General features: G+C 40.2%; 1 protein-coding gene across 2 annotated transcripts in view; it reads right to left on the bottom strand.

Moving 5' to 3' along the window:
- GRID2 (glutamate ionotropic receptor delta type subunit 2) overlaps nt 1–16999 on the bottom strand; it is a 704126-nt gene that overhangs the window by 89689 nt on the left and 597438 nt on the right. For both annotated transcript variants that reach the window (XR_007203777.1, XM_048304515.1), the window contains exons 12-13: nt 16433–16571; nt 6066–6261 (exon numbers count right to left, since the gene is read on the bottom strand). Coding sequence is in view for 1 of the 2 variants with exons in the window: in XM_048304515.1 (XP_048160472.1) it covers nt 6066–6261; nt 16433–16571 (335 nt within the window). In the remaining variant the exon portion in view is untranslated. The remainder of the gene's footprint in view (nt 1–6065; nt 6262–16432; nt 16572–16999) is intronic.

The raw sequence follows: 16999 nt of genomic DNA on the forward strand, positions 1-16999 counted from the left end.
GATGAAATGCTCCCAGAGATGGGTGAAGAGAACTTTTGTTTCTGAACGGCTCAACCTTAAAATCGTAACCCAGTAATTCAAGAGTGGACCCTCGAAAGCAGTTGTGGGAAAAGCTGCAAGTCGGGGGAAGGGACTCACATGCGAGCAGAGAACCAACCTGGGCGGCTGGCTCCTTGTGATAATGTTTTCATAGCATGGGCAAGAGAGACTCCTCTTCCTAAATGGACTGAACAAGGTTATTATGGAAGTGGTAAACAGACTGACCATCTTAAGGGTTGTCTTTTTACATTGTCAGTGGGAGAAGGGAGAAAGGTGGGGGGGAGGAGGAGAGTTCTGAAGGTGTGGTATGATTTTTTTTTTTTTTCCCCTCTTTCTTCTTTTAGGTCTGTTAATAAATCTCTTCATATTCTTTCAAGTTTTGTGCCTGCTTTGCTTTTCTCCTAATTCTTATCTCACAGAAGGTAAACAGTAATGAGTATTTTGGACCAAACCACTACACTAAATTGGTGTTTCTGCCCGGTTACAAACTGAACCCACTACAGTCTGGAAAGTTCTCCAAAAGAACTGAGAGATAAGAGAGAGAGCAAGCAAAGACAGCCATGGAAGGTAAAATGACACAGCACCACAGCAGGACAGCAGTCAGTGACATCTGAAGTTGTTGAAGTGACTGTCGGGCATACGCAGAGTGACCTTTGAACAGGAGTCAGGAGCAACCTGGGTGCCGTTTCAGGGAGAGGAAAAATGGTAAGGTACATTCAGCAGCTTGTAAGATGAAACAGGAGAAGATGAACTCAGATAAACCTTTCAGAAAAATTTGGAGACAAAGGGAATACAGCAATAGTTGGCTTGCTTAGTTGCTGGATGAACACATGTCCATGTAGATCCACTTCTTGATATGTAGGCTAATTCAAATTCTGACTTATTCATTTGAATAAAGCCCAACTCTGCAGAAAATAACTTTTACAGGTGTTCTACTCAAGATAAAACCTGTGAAAACTCTCTCGAAAGTCAGTTAGATCAAACTTTATTATATACTCAGAAGTGTTGGTGAGGGAGAGCAAGCCTTTTATTAGACATAGCCTGAATTCTGAGAAAATGTGGTAGTAAGAAAAGTCTTGCATTTAATTTTTAAAGCTATGCACAAAATCTGCTTCATGCTCTGTTAACTGTCACAGACCACTTATTTTACTTCCCAAACACACTGAGCTCCTAAGCTAACCAAGGTAACTATTAGCTGTTTGATAATGCCTGAAAGTAACGCCACACTGTGTTTGTAGTGCTTTCTGGTCAGGATTCTAATTTTTGTCACTGCTGTAAGTTTTTTAAAGCCCCAGATATGGCAGTAAAGATACACAGGATTATGGGAAAAAAAAATAGCCAGACCACCCATGATAATAAAAAAGTAAGGGCAGTGGGTGCCTTTGGTACTCCAAGGCACCTGCCAGCTCTAAATCATGGACTGTACAGGAGACAGTAATTGCAAAATAGAGAGCCTGCACCTTCAGCTGTGGGACTGAACACATCAAGCTCTTAAGGGTACTTGTTAACCTTATCACTTGTAGAGCAGACACAGAACATCTCACCTGCCCAAGAAGCATCAGCTCCAGAGGCAGAGGGGAACCAGGGAACTGGTGTTTGGGTTGATAATTAGCCTGCTAACCAACAGTTGCATAGTGTAGCTGATCCCCTGGGCGTGAACTGAAATAGGCTGGAGAGCTGTCCCAGCATTGTTACATGCTCTCACCTCTTCTGCTGCCTATCCCTTTCTTAGCCACTGCCAAACTGCTGAGTCATGGTGCACATCCAGTATTCCAAAAGTCTGTCTTGGTTCTCTTTTGTTTTCAGTGTCTTTTCATTGGGCTACTCCATGGCCAGAAATGTTCACAGGAAAGAGGTGGGGACTTCCATACATTAACTAGATGTTTTGCGGTGCTATCAGTGAATCTGTCACAAGAACAGCAATTCCAATGGCAAATTTTTAAGTATATCAGGATAATTAATGAAGTCAGGAGGGGGTTTGGCCCACCAAGGTAAATATTCATGATGTCGCTACTGCTGTAGACAAATTAAGAATATCCATGGTCAGTTACTGACAATTTGTTCTAGCACAGAATTGCAAATTGTTATTACCCCTTTCTTCCCCATACAAGTAACCTTAGCAGAGTTTTGTTATGGTCTATTCATAAATACTTTTACTATTACAGTATTTTCAGGAGGGTAAGACTGCCATCCACAGTGTCCAGGGAAAACAAATGGGCTGAGCAGTTGCTAGCATGCTTCCACTGGCATTGCAATTAGGATCACAAGGAAATCCACATCTCAAGACCAAATTCCTTTTGACACTGTGTGCAAGCTGAAAAGGAAGTACTAGGAGCCTACAAGGAGTTTCTCTTAATGCACCATCCAGAAGCATTGTTTCACCAGACAATAATTCACAAGTTTTCTAGCAGCTAAATATTTTGCAGATAGAGTTAAATAGACAGAAGAGGTTTCAAACACATTCAGATTCCACCTGGGAAAGGAATTTTCCACTCTGTACTACTGAGAGAAATGAAGACGCTGTAGGCTATGGTATCGTGTTCAGAGGAACAAGGTGGGTAGAATAGGGCATTAGGCACTATTATACTCCAGGGATGAAAGAGCAGACAGGGGCACAATGGAAGAGCTCCATTATATTTTAAATGGGAATAGTTCCAAGGATAGGAAAGCCTGTGGTGCTTGTAAAGGATTAAGCAGGGTAATGTGCTTTTTAAGAAGACATAAAGAGGTATGTAATGTGATATGTTTAAGCCTAAATGATTTTTCTCGGAGTCCTCAATGAATGTTTAAGCAGGCATGACTTGGGCCTCTGTAAATCCTCTCTGAATAAATAACTTCCACAAAAATAGACATTCCTATGACAGAATGAGATGCATATTTCATAACCTATGCAAAAAAAAGGAAAATCAATTTGAGATACATGAAACACTTAGGAATAATAAAGAAAAAGGGAAGATAAAAGTGAATATTCTCCAGAATTATCCAGGCTTATATAAAAATACAGCTACCTCCCCACCCATGTTGATTTCACAGAGCAGGAAGACAACTGAGTGCTTCCCTACCTTAAATTCAGACTTTCGACAGCCTTTTGCTGCCTTTTGAGAGAAGAAGAGACAATAAGTGGAAGAAAATATCTAAAGTGCCTGTGCTTTTCAGGCTGTCTCCTGTTTGAGGTATTTAAAACTTCTCTCTCTTCAGGGTAAATCTATCCAGCTGCTCTCTAGCTGGACCTGTGGTATTTATAGCTGTTCATTATGGATGGAACAGGAGCACACATGGTGATATGTATGCACCTGATTTATGAGAGGAACAGGACCAATAAATATCAAAACCTGAAAACTTACAATGGCATGATCTCCCCATCCTATTTCTCTTGCCTGCCCTGCCCTCCTGCCAGGAAAAGGAGGTCAAAGCAGTAGAATGCCTGATGCAAAGTGGGACTGTGCAATCATTGTCATTTGGCTGTATTGTGTTTGCACTCATACAGGTGCCATTCCCCACGAAGCCACTGGTACAGCAAGCAGGCAGTCCTGCTGAGTGAGGGAGGTCATGCTCTGGGTGAACCAGTGGTGGGTCCCTCTCCCCTTCCTCCTGTTTATATATACATTAGCATTAGTCTGCTACTTTCCTCACAATAAAATGGTGCCACCTCCACTGGAGCTGTCAGAATAAAAGCAAGACAAAACTAAAGAACTTCTAGGATTTTACAAGAATATTTGGGGAAGTGTCTTCTGTGAAGTTCCTTGCAAACCCCATTTAACCTCTGAGGTGATGCAGCGAGGAGAGTTGTTAAAGATGGGAGTGTTCACTTCATCCCTGCACACCTCTCTCCCATGGTGGTCCATCCTATCTCACTCCCTTCATGGTCACTACTCAGCTGAGTGGAAATCCCCTTCCCTGTACCTATTTGGAGGCACTCATTAAGTCTCTGCTGTCTCACTTGGCACTCCAGGAAGGTTTGCTGAGGTGATGGCCAGTCACGCTTTGGTGCTGATGGATGGGGGAAACAAAATGAGGCACAGAGAAAGATCTGCTGGTTTAGCTTGCCCGGGGTTATAACTGGGTTAATAGCTCTGATGTAGCCAGTTAAATTCATTAAAGACCCTGAAGAGCATTATGAAGCATATAAATAGGCCAAGGGGACCCATGAATTCTTTCTGAAATGTTGTCATTTTATGAAGTGTGTTACAGAGATTATAATCTCTGCCTTTTATCAGATACCTTTAAAAACACTAGTTTTCCTTGCCTAAGATTAGCTTTCTTAATCCAGCTTTCTTCCTGAGCAGGCCAACTACAACTTCCCAAAAACTTCTGTGTGAACAGCAGCTGGCAAATAATCATTTTCGGTGTCATTTCTTCCTGTAAACTGAAGAAAGGGGAGAAACTGTGCACCCACAGGTAGATGTGTATGTTCATTAGAATCAGGCCTAAGACCTCAGATTTTTTAAAACTGGAGGGTGGGGGCTTGCTCACTTGACACGACTTAGTTTTTTTTGACATCGTGATTTGCTTATTCCTGGGAAGCAGAAGCATGAGAAATTAGGAACTTGGATGTTTCTGGTTTTGTAGGTTTTGCCATGTTTCCAGGAATGAGAAATCAATGACTGTAGTCTGGAATTACCTGCCAGCAGGATACACCACTTGTTTGTTTTTTTCAGCTAAAAGCTGTTAGTCAGCACAGCTGTGTTTGATGTACTCTGGGTTTTGATCCTTCCAAAACTCTTTTTATAACTTGGGAAGGGAAGCCAGAAGGAGGGAAGGTTTTTGGTTTCGGGTTTTTTTTTTTTTTTATACATACAAAAAGCAAACCCCAGCTTTATCAGTCACTTACAAACTGAGCTAAAATATGTTTTCTCAAAAAAAAGCAATTTCCTCTAGCCAATAAATCTTCAGGCCCTTTTTTCTTGCTCTTTCAGCTTATGACTTTATCTAAAAGGGTTTCAAAAGTGCATTCCCCAGGGCCTCTCTTGCCTCTTTTATGCTGTTTAGTCCTTCAGAGGAGAAAATATGATCTTGGTTATCCAGAGGTTGGATTGGTGATTTTTAAAACTCCAAATAATCTTTGTTATTTTGTAGTTCTATTATTATCAAGAGCTCACCAGTGATTTCATCATTCCTCTTAACATACTCTTTTCTCTTGTTGCTATCTAGAGTGAGAACACCGGAAATTACACATTTTCCTGGCCAATGGATTTTGGTGGAGACAAAATCGGAGTTCATCTGGATTTTTACAAGTCTCTAAATCGAGATTGTGACAAAGTGAACACACAATTCATGGATATTTTCTCTAAGAAATCTTCACCTTTTGAAGTTTAAAATAAAGTCAGCAAAATATGATATTTCTTTGATTCGGTTTGGAAGTCTGAATATAAAGATACAATGGTAGGGGAAAAGCTTGTTTACAGTCACTCATTAACCTATATTGACTCTTATACTGAATCCTTTCATGGACTGGTGTTTCTATAAAAGCTGTAGCTGTCAGCCACAATTTGGGAGGGAACTATTCCATTCACAAATGTCCCTACAAAGAGCTCTCAAAGTATTTTTCCATTGCTAAACCTACTACAGAAAGCGGTTGTGAGACTCTTCTTTAAAGTCAAATCATTCATTCCTGCCTTCTTCTCTCAAAACAAACATGACCCAGAGCTACAACAGAAAGCCAGGATTTTCAGTGTCAGGAGACTACACAAATAAGATAATCAATGTCTTGTATTCTGGGGTTCTAAGTCCAGTGATCCTATTTCCATTTTGCACCCTTACAAACACACTCATCTCCTGTAAATATACCTGTAAATACTTTTTGGGACAAACAGTCAAGGTACTCACATATCAAAATGCTATTCAATGCCACAAACCTGAGAAGTCCCAATCCTCCGTGCCAGTGCGATGGGCTTTCGGAAATTGGTTCCAGGCATGACCATTGCAAGGGTGCAAATGCATCCCTTGTAGCTAAAAGCAACGACTAAGCAAACATGGTGTTACACAGAGCATGTCCAATGGGAAGCATAAAGGAAGCGTGCCAGTACCTTCTGAATGCCTGCGGTGGACTCCAGGACGTTGTTCTCCGAGCCGTTGCTCCTGTTGATCATGCGCCACATCTGGGAATACATGCTGTCCCTCTCGAAGGGATTCATGCCTTTCACTCGCACGTGCTCGTACACTGCGGAGTCCAGGACGGTGCCATAAGGAATATCCGTCTGCCTCGAGAGATCCTGGAGAGACCTTAATTGTTGGGGGAGAAAAAGAGACACAGGAGACTTTAATCCACATTTTCAAGAGGAAGGAGCTGCAGGCAAACAAAGGACAACTCAGAGGAAGACAGCTCTCAAGACACTTTCTTCTGTTTTTTTTTTTGTTTTTGTTTTTTTTTTTTTTTGTTTTTGTTTTTTATTTTTTTGTTTTTTGTTTTTTTGTTTTTTTGTTTTTTAAGATAAAGCAAGGCTGAAAATTTGTTTTTATGGTTTAAGACACAAAGAGGAATATGAAGTGAAAGGAAGGGGTAGAAAAAGTGAAAATGGATGAAAAAAGAGCAGAAGGAGTAAGAGGATCCTGGGAAATGCCAAGCTCGTTTGAGCAGGGGCGAGGCAGGGAGCATTGGAGTCCTACAGAAGTTGGGTACCTGCCTATGGTGCAAACACACACCCTGCTGTGGGGAGCTGGTGTCAGCACCAGGACTCATGAAACCCAGCCCAGAGCATCTGGGCTGAGCACCTCTGTGTGTTCCTGGGTTACACTGTGAAGGGCAGTGTGGTGGGGGTGTTCCTGCACTGAACTGTGCATCCATCACATATGTCATATCCTGTATTATTTTCAGCAATAAGATTTCTTTAATGATCTTGCACTTTAATGAACTGTTTTTTCATCACATTTTCATGTTATCATGGTTCATGTTATTTAGTCTAATAAATTTGTTCTGTTTACATGTTGTCTAGTCTTACCCTTCTCTATAAACCAGAAAAATAAACCATTTTAGAAGTTTCTAAAGTATCCCAAATGTGGTTTGATCAACCTGCTTTGGACTTTAAAAATGTATATAAAAATCCTTTAAAGTTTCCTTACCTCTTGGCCTGTATTTTCCTTTCCTGCAGAATTGCTCTCCTGTACCTTTGATTCTTTAATGGCACTCATTAAAATTTCAAAGTGACTACTGCAATATGTCTACTGCTTAAAACCCATTACAGCTTTCCCAGCCAAATTAACTGTGTATAAACTGCACAAATCTAGTGGATGACACATAAGGACAATCAAGGAGCTCAGTGCTGTCTTAAAGAAGGCAATAGCAAATTGTAAAAGCTTATTGCAGACACAGAAAATGCAAACAGCAATGTAGGAAACTCATCAAATTCCAAGCTGTATTTCTGAAAAATGTAAATATGAAGGCTAGTGAAAATGGCCCTATGGGGCGGGGGGTGGTAAAAATGGAATTCTTATATGTTGTAAGGATGGCACTGAAGAAAACAGTAATCACATTTCACAGGATGTGTATGCCATGAACAAAACAGAAAGCAGGAAAAGAAGAAATCAATAGAGATCAATGGCAAGGGTTTAGATGTTAGCTAAGTATAAAAGAAATCCTTTGAAATTTAGACATAGGGGCTTTGAAAAACATTGACCAAGAGCTAAATTCTAGTTAGATAACATATAGTAATTACAAGGAAGGGACGAATGTAATTGTGAGGTGTAAATAACTAATGGTATTGAAATCCCTCAAATCATCTCACTTTCTCCAACAAGATCTCATTCCTTTTAAACAGTCTAGGTACTGGGAACCTGCAAAGAATCTGTACATATATGGGGTCATCAAAGGTGAGATGCTATATGTAACATTTCATGAAGCCAAGTGTACTTCTACCAGAGGACCAAGACATGCCCTATTCTATGAGGAAAAATATGAGACTCTGGTAGACTAAAGCATCAGGACAATAAGTACCGTGGTTAGTTGGCAACTGAAAAGTAAAAAAAAATTATCGAGTCCAGATAAACACCTGTGAGTTCTGAAAGACTAAATGTAGAATGGCTGAGCTGTAAGCAAAAATGTGAACCCTCATTGCAGCCAGTGAGCAAAAGGGAAGCAGTAAATATTTTAAAAAGAGGCAGTCGGGGGAATTAGTAAGCTACTTAGGTCATATGCATAAGTTTAATAAACATACTGAAATAAGCATTGACGTAATTTTAAAGATCAGTCCTGAAGTCGACACAGCCACCAGGTAAGTTTCTCCAGGGAAAGCAGTTCAATCATCTATTACACTTTGAAATTACTAAAGAAACCCTAAGAATTTCAAAAAGAACTTCATCTCACCAAACAATACACAGATGGTGGAAGTACAGACAACCATCGAAGGAGGAATTTAGAAACATTTCCTAGCAACCCTGGGTAGCATCAGAAATACTCAGTTGGAGTGGATGCTCTTGAGGGATTTCAAAAGTAACAAGAATAGCTTTTGCAGAACTAAAAAGCTGAATAAGAAGAGTGTGACCCTGTGGATGGGGGCAGCACTCACAGCTAAAGCTGAGGTACTCAATGCCTGCATTGCCTCACTCTTCCTCACCAAGGTCTCCCAGGCCTTTGTGACTACAGGCAGGGTTCAAGAAGGCAAGGAACAACGAGCAGTAGGTGGTCAGGTAAATCTCAACCAGACAAGGCAGGGGATTGATCGGTGTCTCTAGATCCAGAGAAGTCAGAGTGTGCTGAGAGAGCTGGCCCAAGTCCTTGCAAGGCCACCTGCTTTAAATTTTGCAGGGTGTGAAGGAGGCTAAGGGAGATCCCTTGATACAGGAGAAAGAAAATGTCCAGACTATATTAAAAAAGTTAAAAAAGATGATTAATGCAATTACTGTTGGTCCAACCTCATGGAGTGAGTCCTCTCAGAGCACATTTCTAAGCACGTGAAGGAGAGGCAGCTGCCTGGCAGCACTCAACATTGACTCACCAAAGGTAAGTCAATGACCAATTTGGTTGCCTTCTACACTAAAATTACTTCATTTGTGGACAAGACTAGAGATATTGACAAAATTTACCTTAACTTTAGCAAGGCAGCCTGCCTATTTGCGTCCCACAATATTCTTGTATCCAAATGAGATCATTAGGTACAGCTGTGTGGGAAACCAAATTTGATAAATTCCCAATTGGATTGTCATGCTCATAGGGTAGCTCACCTGCAGGCTGCTAACAGGTACTCCAGAGGTCTAACCTGGGACATGTCTTTACCAATAACTTGGAGGAGGTAAGCAAGCACCCTCCTGTCAAGTTTGCAGATGACATGACTTGGGGGGACCAACCACCTGCTCAAGGCCAGGCTGAAACTCAGATGGGCCTAGAAAGGCTGGAGGAGCAGGGCGTGAAATTCAGCAAGGACAAATACAAAACTCTATAGAGTTGAATAAAACTCTGCAACAACCAGACTGAGCACAGCTCTGCAGAAAGGCACCCCGGTAGGCAGCAGTGGGCCTTGCTGAGAGTTTCTCCTTATTTTACCATTAGGCAAAGTGTTGTGCAAAGTGCTGACAGTCTATCTGTCATAAGCATCACTGATGAAAGGCACTAGATAAATACAGCATACTATATTGATCCATTCTGTTACTGCTGCTGCCGCCAGTATGCTCCTATAATCAACTGGCAGTGCTCAGCAGTGCAACGAGCTGTCACAGGATGCAGACTGCAATGTCCTGTAATTGTTATTTGTCATATTAGAAAAGTATGCAAAAAAAATTTATCCAGTCTCCAATTTCTAGTGACAACACTTGGTAAAATTGCAATCATTACAAGACTCTGTGTGGCCATATAATTTCTAATATAACAAGCATCAAAGCATTTTTTGGATATATTATTGCTAAGCAGTATGCAATTGACAGGTGTAGCTGCTGCCACAAATCAGTTAAAAACAGCACAAAAGAAAAAGAGCTCCTGCGTATATCTTGTGGCTATAAAAGCAACTTTGTTATTTTCAGAAGGGCAAACCAGCAGAAGACATGAGCTATTAGTCTTGAAGTGTACTACAGTCAGGTATGGGAAGCAAACAGGCTGAGAAGCAAGTGTGCTATCACACACAAAGGCACCACCAGCAGGGAAATAACAAGGAGAAGAATTATGTCAATGCCTTCAGGAAGGCATGTTGTAGTTGCCAAGTCTGGCATTAACTAGAGTCTGCAGTGCCTCACTGTTAGATGTGCTATCCTGTAACACACGATGCCTCTCAGCTGCCCTACTTGCATCTTTTCACAGTTGCAGGTGAGGTTCCATGCTGAGAAAATGATGACAAGAGGACAAAAGCAAGACAAATGTAAGTGTAAACTCTATGGATGCACTCAATGCTGCTGTTGGCAGTAAACCCAAAGTTCTGGTTCACCTGACCATATGCTGAGGAGAAAGAAAGACTTTTGGGAGCCTTGGAGGTGTACTTATGTATATTCTGCTGCATAGACAAGCTGCAAATACAGTAAAGATCTATCACACATCAGTGACTCCCTCCCCTCACACAAACATGTAAAATGGGATCATAATATATATGACCTCCTTCAGAAGCTGTTTGTTTAATAACCCGCAGCTCTGCAGACTATTGCTGAGACATTGAACCTAGAAGCTATGGTACAGCAAAACAAAGAGAAATGACAAACTTTGAGAGAACTACTAGAATTATTAAACCACTGAGGTTCCCTTACAGAAGAAAGAACTCTTATAACTGCTTTGCCTCCAGCCTGGTTTATAGGTTACATATTGTTCAGTGTACCTGTGCTCCTGGATTAAACAATTCCTTCTCTTTTCAGACAAATGCCTTTAGTGGACATGTAAATCCTCAGCCTCACTCTGTCACCCAGTCTCAGCACACAGCTGCCACATCAGATCTCAAAACAAGGAAAAAGCCTCTGTCAAGCTAATTAATTCCTACAAGGGATCTTTTGATGCCCAAATTCTGATTCCATTACCCGCACTGAAAATTTTTCGATAGTTCTCAGTTGAACTACCTGTAAAGCAAAGCACTCATTAGCATGAGTAAGCAAATGATAATCTCACATTTTAAAACTTTTTTCTCCTTGAATTTCTAATTTTGAAGCAATAAGGTAACGAATGATAAAATTTTCTTAAGAATTTAAAAAAAGCAGATATAATTGAAAAAACTGTTAAAAAGTAAGATACCTTCAACTGAGTTTGTATACAGACAAATTCTGCTTCTAGGGAAGTGACCATGCAGCCAGGTCATAATTCAGCTTATTTTTTCTATCACTCATGCAGCACTGTGGGGAAAAATATTATGAGTGGCCTTTATGGTAAGTTTTTTTCCCATTGCAATTACTGGGATAATACCAATATTATCCCAGCATCAATATTACCCTAAATTAACTAGGCTAATAGGGCTATTCAGAGGAGGAATTGAGTCATTTGAGGAAGAATTATTAACAGATAGATGTATTTTTCAGCGTTTGTTGATTTTGTTTAGTATTCTACACCCTTAATCAGGCAGCAGTTGTCAGGTCACTTTCATTTTATGGCTTAGTGCAAATCAATTACTTTGCAACTTAAAAAATTACCTCTGCCTCCAGCTAGAAGAAAAACATAGTAGGATTTGGATATGTTTCTTTCTCCAAAGCATACCCTCTTCTATAAATTCAGATCCTAGACTCAGAATTGGTAACATGTTCACATGTCGGCCAAAAATATTAAAAAAGTACACAGAAAAACGCTGAAAACAAAAGGTCAGCTTCATAAATAAATAAGTAACCAAATTTCTTTTTAGGTGATAAAACACCACTGAGGTCAGAGACTTGGGCATCAACACAGCTTTGTAGACCTGGGTTATAGATCAATTCAGGCTGGCTGTGCTAGGCTTGAGTGATGCACAGAGCTGTTTGTAAGAACCAGTTACTGAATTTTCAGCAAAAAACAACTGATCTCATGGCCTACACTGAAGATTTTATTTATTACTAATACAGATAAAGCTTTCCAGTGCTTTTGAGGGTTTTTCAGTTCGTTTGTCCGGTTGGTTGTTTTTTTTTCCCTAGGACAGTAAGGATTAGTTCACAAGCAAATTTAGGGCTAAGGAACGGGGCACATTAAGCCAAGGGGTTTGACTGTTGTCAGGATCAGCTGTGGCAGAAACCATGTTAAATAAAAGATTAATGGACATGCATTGGGCAATATCTAATTACTGAGTTCTAGGCAACCCCCTTGTAGAAATCCTGTAGTCAGTTGCACTGAGCTGTATAAAGCCTTGGGGACTCCTTAGCTTCAAATGAATCACGGTTTAGCAAAATGTTGTGAAAAGAATGATTAAGGAAGGAAAGACCTGCTTTCCCTCTATGCCTCCATGTTTGGAGGCAGAGGTCTCACCTACCAAACAAGACACACTAGTTATAACATGGAGAACATAACGGGAACTTCTGATTTTACAGAAGACAAAAGAAGCAAACTTCCCCCCACAATATGTACAAAGCTCTTAAGCTACCACACTTTTAGAAGTGGATTAAACTTGAAACCACCTAGCACCAGGCTTTCAGATGGCAAATCCTCTGACTTCTTCTCTGTTCACTCCACTTCCCCAACCTTCCTGCAAAATGTCAGTGCCCATGTGAAGGTGGTGACACCCTCTCCTATTTCAGAAAACCGTGCAGTAATTTGAGTAAAATCAATCTCTGCCAATGGACTCTAACTTGGTCCTAAAGGAATCATAAAACATAACAATGTCAACACTGGCTCAGTGATGAACTGCAGAGCATGAGCACCTATTAGAAATAGCTCAGGACCTCCAAATTTATTTGGCATTTACCAAGAAAAGTCACTCCTAATTACTATTAATTTGTGTTGCATTTGAGAAAGTGATCCAAAGATTTAAGACACATAGAAATTATGCTTTGCTGTCACGGTGTTTTGGCATTTGAAATGCTGACTGCCTCGATTTAAATGTCATCTGCAATGTGGGTCAAGTGTGAACAAAAGATGCATCCAGGAACTACTTTAGAACTTGAGTGCCTCTGCTCTTGATATTACATGTTGGCAGAAGGTGAAAAGCTGAGCTCCCAAAGGTATTAAGAGAAGCCATTTCTCTGGAAAAGCAGATTTAACACCCATTCTTTTTCTTCTAGTTTCTGAAAATTAATTTAAAAACCGTAAATATTTGATTCAAATTGAACATTGAAGCAGAGCACAAATGCCATCAAGTGAGGTTATACTGCAAAGATCTACTTTGAGAGTCAATAGAGAAAGGCAACAGTTATCTCTCTAAGGGTCCTCCTTCGTGGATGGATTGATAAAATTTTGCATGCTTTGCTTCTCAAAGTAGAGTTCTGGATACCATGAGGCACTGAGTAGGAAGAGTGGCCCAGTCTTCACACCAGCTGAGGAAGGGAAGCTGCAAGGGCTCTGAACACAAACTAGTTTCATACCCAAAAGCTGAAAGGCAGTAACTACCAAATGTTTAATGGAAATGAAACACGCTGTGGGCTGCATGTAATATGCATATTATCTTCTGTAAAAGATATCACAAGGACCATACCTACAACAACACACTGTAATATCTGATGCTAGCTGGAAATCTGAAATGAAAAACTATTAACTACTTTTTATATCTGTGCAAACCCACTGACTTCAATTTCTTTCCTTTTTTTCTGGCTTGTCTAAAGCTGACAAGCACTACTAGCAGAATATGGATTTTTTTTTTTTTTTTTTAATGCTTATACTCATTTCCATTCTGGCCTTGAAGGCTCCCCAAGGTACAATTTGAACTGCCAAAAAAAAAAAAAAAAAGAAAAAGGAAAAAAGGAGCATCAGCTTTTTTTCTTTATTGCTTATTCATGTTTTCCACTTTGCAGTAATTCAGTATGGTAAAAAAACATCCTCTCTTATGTGCTTGTTTAAGTTCCAATTTTAGCAGTTTTGTAAACTAAAGTTTTATACTCACACCATAGTTAGGATAACTTAATTCCCTCATGGATACTAAACACATCTAATTACTCTATTTTTGAGCTGGAAGTGCTGTTGAAAAATGTCTGTTCTTTCATTCCAGCAGCTTTCCAGCTGCAACATTTTCTACTGAATAAAACATTTTCAGTGACTTTGCCCATAAATAATACAGCACAAAGACCAATGTAGTCCCAACTGTACATGATAACCTCAAAATTCCACCGAGGCTTTTCTAGTGACATCATAATAAACTGCAAGAAAAAGCTGAAGATGTATTAAATTATAGTTTGGGTATATTTTATTCTTTTTTACACACCATAAGAAAACACAGATATTTGTCACAATAATTTGAACATTTTTCTGGACTACTTCAAAACTAGAAGGGACATGATTTCAAAGCAGAACACAGAAGCCTTGTTCAGTCTTGTAAGGACAAACTGAATGAGTGAATATATAATTATTATTTATTTTGCATGCATAAATTCCCATGTTGTTTCTTCACAGTCCTTAGTCAAATTTAAATCTTTTTAAACTTAAAAAAATAAATAAATCAACTTTCCTCAAAATATCAAGGTCAATGTTGACAAGCATTGACACAGGATATCATTTTACTCCCATATAAATTTTGAGGGGATTAAAATTGAGACTGCAGGGTCAAATGATTGAGTTGTGTCTAAATACCCCAGCAGCATTGCATCATCTCAAAATCTGTTATTTAGAACACAAAAGAAAATGATAGCTTGATTTAACTGGTAATACAACTGTATCAAGGGAATAATTTGCTCATGTGACTTTAGTTCATTTTATATATCTCTGTCTTAGAGTATGTAGCCCTCTAATAGATGAAAGTGGTAAGGTTGTTACCTCAGAAAGGAAGGATAACAGCTGTAAAAAATTCCCAGTTGAATTGGGATGAATAAGGACTGGTAAAGCCTGGGCAATCTGGGCTGTGGAACACCAACTTCTCCCTCCACCTCCATCACCCGAGTCATAACCATGCACTCAAAGTCAGGTTTTGCTTCCGCTCTTGGGTCCGACTTGGGCTTCAGTTGCAAATGAAATTTGTCTGCTATTACAGATGTTTATTTGCCTGCTATTGCAGATGTTTACCAGCACATGTGAAAGCCAGGCCTGCTTTTAGCACATAGAAAATCCTCACCTAGAGGAGAAGTGCCTTTGTGTGAGCAGAGTGACTGCTGGCACACAGTGGTGCTTGATCCTGACCTGTGAACACACAGGAGGCCAAGGCTCCCCCTGCTCAGTCTGTGATAGTGGCTCACTGTCTCAAGGGGAATTTCAGGGAGATTTTGAAAGCAGCTGAACTAGAGGCAGAAAGACCTTAGGTGATGATACACACAAGTCAGGGACTTGAATCAATGACTGGACTGGGAAAATGGAATTTTCCCTAAGGTCATTGTTGAGCCTGACTTGAAGGTCAGGTTCTTACCTTTCTGAAGGAAGAAATATGGTGAAATGTGCCTCTCTTCTTTAAAGTCACTCTATGATTTTTGCAAAGAAGGATATATAGGAAAGGGTAATTTTGTCACTCACATACTTTCACAGACTTGTAGCCTCAAGATAAACCTGCTATGAAAAACTAGCCAGCTGCCCCTCACAGTGCTTGGCTAGCTAATGCTTCACTTTATTTTCTAGTGTCTGCTTTGATCCAGGAGCGAGCACTTGAAGGTGAAGGATGTCACTGGAGCCACGGGAGCAAGGATAACTCAGCAGGCAGCTTGCTGAAGGAGAGGATACTGGAGTGCAAAAGGGCAGAGAGAGAGGGTAGAAGACCTAGAAAGATGACATGATCTTCAAAAAAAGACTGGAAGGTGTGACAGAAAGAGTTCACCATAAGAGGGGTAGGAGAAGACCAGGACATTCATTTTAGGGAGGCATGAAGCAAAAGAAGGAATAGATGGGAAAGAGAGAACGATGCAGTCTGTTTATGTAGTAAGAGAGCACCAGGGAGCAGAAGGAGCAAGGATTACTGGTGACTGAGTTTGTTACTGTTTGTTGTGGTTAACACACCTCTGCCTTGGCAAGAATAGGGGAAGTCAGCTTTCAGCTCCCCATACATTGAAGAAGCATTGTGTTCTTCCTGACCAAAATGTCAGAACATAAGTACTGTGGAATACATCTGAATGGAAAGCAGAGCTGGAGAATGCAGCAACAATACTTTCCCATTTCAAATACTGATGCTGTGTGGTCATCTCAAACTCAACTGCTTCTTTCAAAATATGTATGTGTGCAAGCTTACATATGTATGTCTGCCACATGGAAAAGTATCTGCTAGAGGCCAACAATTCAAAGTCTAAAAAAAAAGCGTCTCCAGGGAGACTGACAGTCCATGGTATATTGTTATTTTTCTAACTTTCTAACTACTTCTCAAGAGGATAAAAACTTATTCCTTTTCTCACATTTAAGTAGAACAGTTATACCCCTTTACATGTATATTTATGTTCTCCCTCCTTTCCCTTGAATCATTCTTTGCCAACTTACTGGATGGAGTTCTCAATGCGTGTGATGGTGAGGAAAGCTGCTAGGTTGGCCGTGTAGGAGGAGATGACAATCAGAGCAAAAAGCCACCAGGCTCCCATCATCAGTCGGGTTGCCAGAGTTGTGTATGGAACCTCTCCTCCTGTGGGGAAGAAGGAAAAGCAAGAGTTTTCATTTGGCAGAGGAATGCTCATGCACTGCTCAGGATAACTGGACCCCAAGGTTAACAGCGTAAAGCAGTTCATTAAAACCTGGTGCTTCAGTAAACCAAGCAGGACTTGGAGCTGCACCTTCTATGCAAGAAAAAGCACTGAAGGGAGCCCATGCTGTCAGTTGTCACTCCTATATTTAATCTCTTTTGCTATTGTGCCTTTAATTGCAGTTCATCTGCCAGTCCTGTCCAGTAATGGAAATAGACTTCTAGATCTCAGAACAAAAGCAGCCAAAGTAAATTCTTACAATGGTCTTTCCTTAGAGATCTTATCTACAAACCTTAATTAAGTTTTTCTTTCATTCTGGGGAACATAAAGTCAAAAAATCCCATCAAAACACAATTAATTTTCACAGTTC

Source organism: Corvus hawaiiensis, chromosome 5 (assembly GCF_020740725.1).
Source record: "Corvus hawaiiensis isolate bCorHaw1 chromosome 5, bCorHaw1.pri.cur, whole genome shotgun sequence".
In the NCBI taxonomy this organism is placed as follows: domain Eukaryota; kingdom Metazoa; phylum Chordata; class Aves; order Passeriformes; family Corvidae; genus Corvus; species Corvus hawaiiensis.